The 7775-nt window shown below is 43.9% G+C and overlaps 1 protein-coding gene across 1 annotated transcript; it reads right to left on the reverse strand.

The window, feature by feature from the left end:
• Nucleotides 1-4966: 4966 nt before the first annotated feature.
• CALHM6 (calcium homeostasis modulator family member 6) lies at nucleotides 4967-7395 on the reverse strand. Its single transcript, XM_037842162.1, has 2 exons — nucleotides 6370-7395; nucleotides 4967-5519 (listed from the first exon to the last, which is right to left on the reverse strand). The coding sequence occupies exons 1-2, from the start codon at nucleotides 6895-6897 to the stop codon at nucleotides 5097-5099; spliced, it is 951 nt and encodes a 316-aa protein (XP_037698090.1). The 5' UTR covers nucleotides 6898-7395; the 3' UTR covers nucleotides 4967-5096.
• Nucleotides 7396-7775: the final 380 nt, after the last annotated feature.

Genomic DNA, 7775 nt, shown 5'->3' on the forward strand with positions numbered 1-7775 from the left:
GAACACCCAAATCATTCTCCCATCCCACCCTGTTTTTCATTTAGTTTTTGTCCCCATTTTTCTACTCATCAATAGATACAACTGGATAAAGGGAGGTGATCCACAAGGCTTTCGTAATCACACCGTCACCCCTTGTAAGCTACATTGCTATACAATCGTCTTCAAGAGTCAAGGCTACTGGGTTGCAGTTTGATAGTTTCAGGTATTTACTTCCAGCTATTCCAATGCTTTAAAACCTAAAAAGGATTATCTATATAGTGCATAAGAATGCCCACCAGAGTGACCTCTCTTGACTCCATTTGGAATCTCTCAGCCACTGAAACTTTATTTTGTTTCATTCCACTTCCCCCTTTTGGTCAAGAAGATGTTCTTAATCCCACGATGCTGGGTCCGGATTCATCCCCGGGAGTCATATCCTGCTTTGCCAGGGAGATTTACAACCCTGGGAGTCAGGTCCCACGTAGGGGGGAGGGCACTGAGATCACCTGCCAAGGTGGCTTAGTTAGAGAGAGAGAGGGCCACATCTGAGCAACAAAGAGGTACTCAGGGGGAGACTCCTAGGCACAATTATAATCAGGTTTAGGCCCTCCTTTGTGGTAACAAACTTTGTAAAGGCAAGCCCCAAGATAGAGGGCTTGGAATACCAAACTGCCAGTCTTCCATGTTTGTGAGAGCATCAGCAACAATCCAGGTGAGGAAGTCCAGCAACAACCCAGGTGAGGAAGTCCAACACTTCCACACAACCCCCCCCACACACACACACCCCTACCTGCTCCTCAGGGGGGCCTGTGTATATATTTTTATTCTCTACCTGTGATGGTTAGGTTCATGTGTCAACTTGGCCAGGTGATGGTGTCCAGGTGTCTGGTCAAGCAAGCACTGGCCCAACCATTACTGCAAGGACATTTGTGGCTGGTTAAGAAACCAGAAGGCTGGTTTATTAAATTATCAGTCAATTGGCTGCATCTTGACTGACTACATCAATGAAGGGTGTGTCTTCCATAATGAGAAAATACAATCAGCTGGATTTAATCCAATCAGTTGAAGACTTAAGTGAGACAGATAGAGAAACTTCACTTCTTCAGCTAGCCAGCAAAGCATTTCCTGAGGAGTTCATCCTACACCTTCATCGGATTTGCCAGTTTGCTGCCTGCCCTACGGAATTTGAACTCATGCATACCCACAGTTGTGTGAGAAACTTTTATAAATCTTATACTTATAGATATCTCTTGTTGATTCTGTTTCCGTAGAGAACCCTAACTAATACACTGCCCAAATTACTTTGGGATGTGTTGCTATTTCATGTTAACCTGCATAAACCTACCAGGTCTCAAATACTATTCAAAGTTCCATGTTATTATGGTGTTTGAACAAACTGACTGTACAAATTAAAATAGAAAATACAGATCCTGCAACAAATAAATATCTCTTCCCTTGGTCTCACATGGAAGTTGAAGTTTTAAAACACAGTCAGTATCGTCCTTTACCCTTTGGCCCGATTTGCCATAGTCCTAACCAGATCTGCTTCATTCATACCTTTAATTGAAGTCTGGACTCTTTTTCAGCTTTTTTAACAGTTGCTATATGCGCTAATACTGACATTCATATCTGTCGAGCTCTAGCTCTGAGTTTCAGGTTTCACACAGATACCCAAAGTTCCAGAGACTGACCAGGTTATACACAAAGGGATCAGCATCTCAGAATTTGGAGATAGTGTGGCAAAGGATCTTGACAGAACATACCCCTTGTTGGATACAGGTCTCTTTGATTAGATAAGAATTTAACATAATCAATTCCACAGTCATTGCATTGCATTTCACAGGTAGGAAATGGAAAGGAAAAGGCAAAATCAGATCAACTGAAGGCTCAGCTTTCCGGGCAGGCCAAGTGTTTGACACAGGGTAGGCTCTTGGTAGAAGTTTGCTGCTGTCAAAAAGTAGGCAGTGGCAGCTGCCACTGGGGCTGACTCAGACAGGGAGAGTTTCTTCACCCTTTGTCTTAGGAGGAGTTATTTATTCTAGGCCAGCTGGTAGAAAAGATGCAGGATGTTGTGAAACTTAGGGGTTCCAAGTTGTTTTCCAGTCAGAGACTTTTGTGCACATGGCTAATTCTGTTATTGGATGCTTCCCACAGGACTTGCTCATTTGATTAGTTCATAGGGCATTGATATTTCTGATGAAGCAAAGAGACCATGCTTAGTCTTATGCTCTGTGATTTGTATCATCTCACCAGTTCTCAACACAGTGTCAAATCATCCCTTAGATCAGCAGAGTTGTTTTCCAGCAACTGTTAATAGCAGATGATGTGTTTGAGTCTTTTCTGACCTTAAGGCTTCAGAACAGCCTAAAGCTAGAGGTGGTTATGAAGAATCATTTGGTAAAACAGCAAATAAATACACACCGAGTGTAGAAATGTTTCTTCAGTCCAGGATGTGGCCTGATTGGGGCTAAGCCCAGAGGAGTGCTGTGTCCTGCCAAAAACTGGTGACCCAGGAAACAACTGTGCTGAGTCCTGGTCTTCTAGGTTTGTTCAAAATGGTGTTAGCTATTTCCCCAACCGCCGTCAGCAACTGCCAAGTTTCAGGATGAGTAAAAATCATTGGGGGTCACTAAGGACACCTGTTTCTCTTAGTACAAGAGCAAGGGAAAAGAAGGGCTCAGTAATAAAAACAGGGAAGTGGTCACACTGAACCACAGGTTCTAGAGAGAATCAGCATCCAGCTTCAGTACTGCCTTCTCTGATGATGTGACGTTGGATTCGTCATGTCACCTCTCAAATCTGCTCTCTAACCTCACTTGTAAATGTGTGTTGTGTTTCTCTGCACCCCACAGTTGCTGTGAAAATTAAATGAGGTGAAAGATGTGAACCTTCTTTGTCAGTCGTAAAGCTCTATACCACTGGGAAGATTCATTTTAACTTTTCTAGTTACGTACATGCTATTTATTATTCACTAAAAAAATTCAAAGAATCAGAAGGGCATGAAGTTAAAAAAAAATGCCTTGACCCAGTCTTGGTCTCCAGAAGGGACCGCATTTAGCAATTTGGTGCTTATCTACACACTTTTTGAATATGTATGTATGTATGTATATATGTGTGTGTGTATGTATGTTTATTTATTTTTTAACCAAAAAGAAATCATATCCAACTAACAGGTGGAATACTATTCAGTAATTTTTGTAAAAAGATAAAGTGTTATATACAGACATGGAACAGATACTTTATGTGAAAAGGTTGCAGAACAACATTTATAGTTTGATAATATTTGTGTAGACACAGGGTATATGACTACCTCTGGGAAGAACAGATTGCAAAGGAACCAGGTAAGCACTTTTACTTTTTGTTTCACGTAGTTCTCTCCTGTTATAGTTTTTTTTTAATTTTAAGCATAATGTACTTTAATAATTATTATTAAAGACTGTGCAAGAGAAAGTGGAGTATAGATCAACAAAATGGGGACAATATGATACTATTAAAGATGCACCTATAAAAGGTAAACCAGAAAAAAATTGTGAAGGGAAAGAATAAATAAAAAGAAAAATGGAAAATGAAATAAAGGAAGCAAAAATGAAAGTAGGCATGACATGATTTTCAAAACAATTCATTAGGGAATAGAAAAAGACTGACCATGACATTTCTTTGCCAGCTTTCTCATTATATATGACCCTCAATGACAGGAAACTTGGCCCTGCTGATTAATTCTTTTTAATGACCCTATGTAACAAAGGACAAATGGAAACTAGTGTAAGGGTCTGCCAAGAGAGGAAGAGGGGCTAAATACGATCAGTGCCCAATTGCTTTACAGTTTGAAGTTTTTGTATCTCATTTTTGAAAATGCAGAAAACAGCAATAAATTTGGGGTGTGGATAGGAATGACAATCTAATGGAAGACGAGTGCCCCTTGAAAAGTCCTGGCATTATCAACCAACAGAATTTTATCTCTAGATATCATTTCCTTGCATCTTTTACATCAACAAATCCTGTCAGGTCTACATACAAAATCTATCTCGAATCCATCCAAGTTTTCGATTTTCTTCACTGTCAACCCAGTTCAAGTTCACCCTCCCCAACCTCCCTACTTCACTGCAGTGGCCTCCAAATTGGTCTCCCCCCTTCCACCCATGCCCACTCCCAATCTTCCCCCACCCCACAAAAAAGACTGATTTTCCTAAAAGGCTCATAGGATAAAAACCCAAATAAATCATATAACTTCAAGCCCCTTCTTGTTGTCTCCTGCCCACTTTTCCAGTCACCTTTAAGGCTTCCCTCTGCACCAAGATCTTTCTCACTGCAGGGTTTTTGTATCTACTCTTCCTTCTAACTGAACAGCTCTTCAACCCCCTTACAGATTTTAGTTTCTGGGAGACTTCCTCTCCCCTCCCCTCCCCTAATCTAAATCAGGTCACAATTTGTATTTCTATAGTTATTCCTACAGTATGGGTCTTATCTAACTCAACATTCCGCTGGAGCCGTGTGGTGACTTCGTGGGAGCTCACAACACTCTTCTCTCTACTTTTGAGTGTATTTCAAATTTATTGTACTATCTTTAATATTTTTTCCTCCAATCATACAAACTTAAAACAATAGTTATCAGTTGCAAATATCCTAAAATACTTTCTCAAATTTTGGATTTTTCAAAAAATTACTATCCTTTTCATAGATTTTTGAATTTTTTGTGTTTAGTGTACTAGATAAAAGCCATAAAATGCTGGTCTTTTTAAATTCCAAAGAACATGGTATCTGCAAGAAAGTGAACTTGAAATTAACATCTGGTAGATAACCTACCAGAAAGGTCTGAAGTTCAACTGCTCTTTCACTGTTTTTGCAACTCAAGTCTTTTATTTGAAAGCAGCATTGTTATTCAGTGGAAAGAACCCTAGACTAGGGCCATAAGACTTCCTAACTCCAGTTTGTCACTTTGAGTGAGTTTCTTAACCTTGCTTTAAAAAAAAAAAAATATAACAAAGAGTTTAGTCTCTAAATTTTTATTTCATATCTAAAATTCTGTTTCCTCAGTTTGAAAGACGAAATTTAAAAAGCAATTATAAAAAAATCCCAGTGTTTACAAAGGAAGCACCAATTCCAAAGTTGTTTTCTATTCATATCTCAGCATGGGAGTTTATACCAGGTGAATCTACAAAGCCAAGAACAGGAATCACCACATCTCCTTCTGCAGATCTGATACTTTGGCTCTTCTCTCTTCTGTTAACATATTTATGCAATATACTGTAGTACTGGTCCTTCGGATTGAAAGTATATAGTGATGAAATTTGTTGCCAGTCTTTAACGCTGGGGGTATGGTATTCCTTTGGATGTGAGCACTCAAAGAAACTTTTAATATTCTCTTTTGCCAGTTCAGTTGCATGCTCTGTGGCTTGAGCTTTAAGGATCTGCTGCTCCTGTTCCAGATAGATTTTCCAGAATTTCAGCTGCAGAAAACTAACTGGAGAGAGGCATCTGGTGACAGATGTAAAAATTAGAAGGAAGATGATAACAGCTGCTATCAGGATCCAGCCCAGGACCTTAGGAAAACACAGCAAAATAGTAATTTAGTCCCTTTAGGAAAACAAACAAACAAACAAACTTAAAAATCCTCAGATAAAGTTCGAACTACTTCATAAGCTATACTAACCAACAAACAATAGTTTTAGGGTTTAATCACTCAAGAGAAAAGAGTCACTGTACTTCCTGCCGCCCCCTCAACCCCCCATATCCCCACCCGCACCCCATCCCCATCCCGCCCCGGACAACTCTTGCTTGGAAAGTCTGTGTGTTCTAAGTCATGTCAAGGTCCCAGGGAGGAATCTGTATGTCACTCCCATAGAACCCTTAACACGTGGAATTTCTGCCTCTCCAGGGAAAAGAGCGTCCCTTTAAAGAACCTCTGGACTTCAGAAACCCAGAAGCATTGGAGGGAAGGTGGTGGGGCTCTCCACAAGGACAGACCCGTTTTATTCCAACAATTCTTCTGCTTTCTCCTGGCTGGAGAGACTACCTAGACTGAGTTATTCGCTATGATATGGAAATGATACTCCTACAGGATTGCTGTGAGACTTAACAGAAAAATGTAGGAGGTAAAACGGGTTAGCGCAGTCTCTGGTACAGAGGAGGTGATCAGGCTGCAGAGTGCCCTTCCTCTTTTTTATTCATTTTAGTTCTTTATTCTCCTGTGGACGCACTAGAAGCAAGTGTCCACTCCAGTTTTTCTTAGGGTGTCACGTCTGGGAAAAGGTAGCCGCAGTGACCTTTGCACCACTCCGCACCCTTATCTGCCCCACAGACGCTCGCGCCTCCCGCCCCCTGCAGCGCTCCTAGCCCCTCCTAGCCCCTCCTAGCCCCGCGCCCGCCGGGCGTCGAGCGCCAGCGCCTGACCTGCGACTGGGCCTTGAGGTCCTTCAGGAGGTCCTGCACGTCGGGCACCCGGGCCTGCTGGCACGGCACTAGCGGTAGCTGGACGGCGCAGGCAGGATCGCGGCCCGAGCACAGGCGCTGCGCTAAGGCCGTGCTCCCGCTAGCTGCACATTCGTAGAAGGAGCCCCCGAGCAGCGCCACCGCCACCCAGGTGAGCGGCGCGAGCGCGGCGGCCCCGCTCAGCTGCGCGAACACTAGAGTGCCGCGCAGCCCACTGCTGCAGCACCCGCGGGCGCCGGGCGCGCAGCAGCCGGTGAGCAGGCGCCATGTGCGCGCGCTCACCACGTAGCCGAGAAGGAAGAGGGCTAGCGCTGGCACCAGCAGGAACACCAGGCCGTAGGACAGGTTCCAGGTGGCGTTGCAGGGGCACTGGAACACCACGGTGGAGAAGATGCGCTCTCCGCCCGCCGTCAGCAGGGTCACCAGGCCGTAGCCCAGTGCGTTGTGGTGCTTGAGGTGCAGGTCCAGCACTGTGCGAAGCTTCTCCATGGGCTCCTCCCCCAGCGCGCCCTGGACAAGCCCAGATGCTTCTGCCCCTTAACTGCTCTCGCTCGTCAAATGGTTTGGCTGGGCTGGGGTCTGGAGCTTTACACAATCTGCTTAAAAGCAGCTTCAGAAGAGGGACGAGGACTCCTCCTGACCTGGTAAGGTTTCACTTTCGCACTTCGGCCAAACCTCTGGCTGATAAACAGACCCGGGCAAACATACCGCCGACCTCCCTGGCACCCATTCCATTTCAGGGGAAGAGGCACAGATTGCCTTTCCTCACCAATTCAGGAACTCTGTCCAAGGATCCATTGTTTACAGGGGACAACAAACCAGGGGACTTACCTTATGCCCTTCCTGACCCAGTGCAGCCACCCAGTGGAATAATACTTTTTTCTTAAGTAAACTAGGGAAACACCAGATTTTCCTCTCTTGCAGCCACCCTGTCTTAAACCGACATCCAGAAAAACCAAACAATTACAAGAAAACAGATGGTTTATGGGAAACATTATGCAAAGGCGAATTTCTGGTTTCTCTTTCTTAAGCTAGGTCACCACAAAGCCCAATTCAAGTTCTGGTTCCTCTGTTGCTCCGTCCCTTGGATAAAATCAGCAACCTCGTTCACAATGAGTTCGCTTTCCTCTGCCTGATCTCCCCCAGGACATTCAAGTGTGACCTCACTTGTTGGCACCGGAATAGACTGTATTGATTTCTGTGGGGTCCCCCTGCCCCAGGTATGTCCTAACATTGCCAGTACTTGTTGGAGGAGAGTCATTTTCTTACTCCAGGACCTTCAAGTTGACGAGCACAGAGGACAGAGGAATGCATGGTGGTTCAAAACACTCTACTTGAACCAAAATATTTCAAACTGCAGCAACATC

The sequence above is a fragment of the Choloepus didactylus genome, chromosome 7, assembly GCF_015220235.1.
Source record: "Choloepus didactylus isolate mChoDid1 chromosome 7, mChoDid1.pri, whole genome shotgun sequence".
Classification (NCBI taxonomy): Eukaryota; Metazoa; Chordata; class Mammalia; order Pilosa; family Megalonychidae; genus Choloepus; species Choloepus didactylus.

Bases quoted from the DNA above. Each gene is read 5' to 3' on its own strand.
- CALHM6 (XM_037842162.1), bottom strand. From the start codon at position 6,897: ATGGAGAAGCTTCGCACAGTGCTGGACCTGCACCTCAAGCACCACAAC. The intron at 5,520-6,369 runs GTCAGGCGCTGG...TGTTTTCCTAAG, and splicing joins ACCTCAAGGCCCAGTCGCAG to GTCCTGGGCTGGATCCTGAT.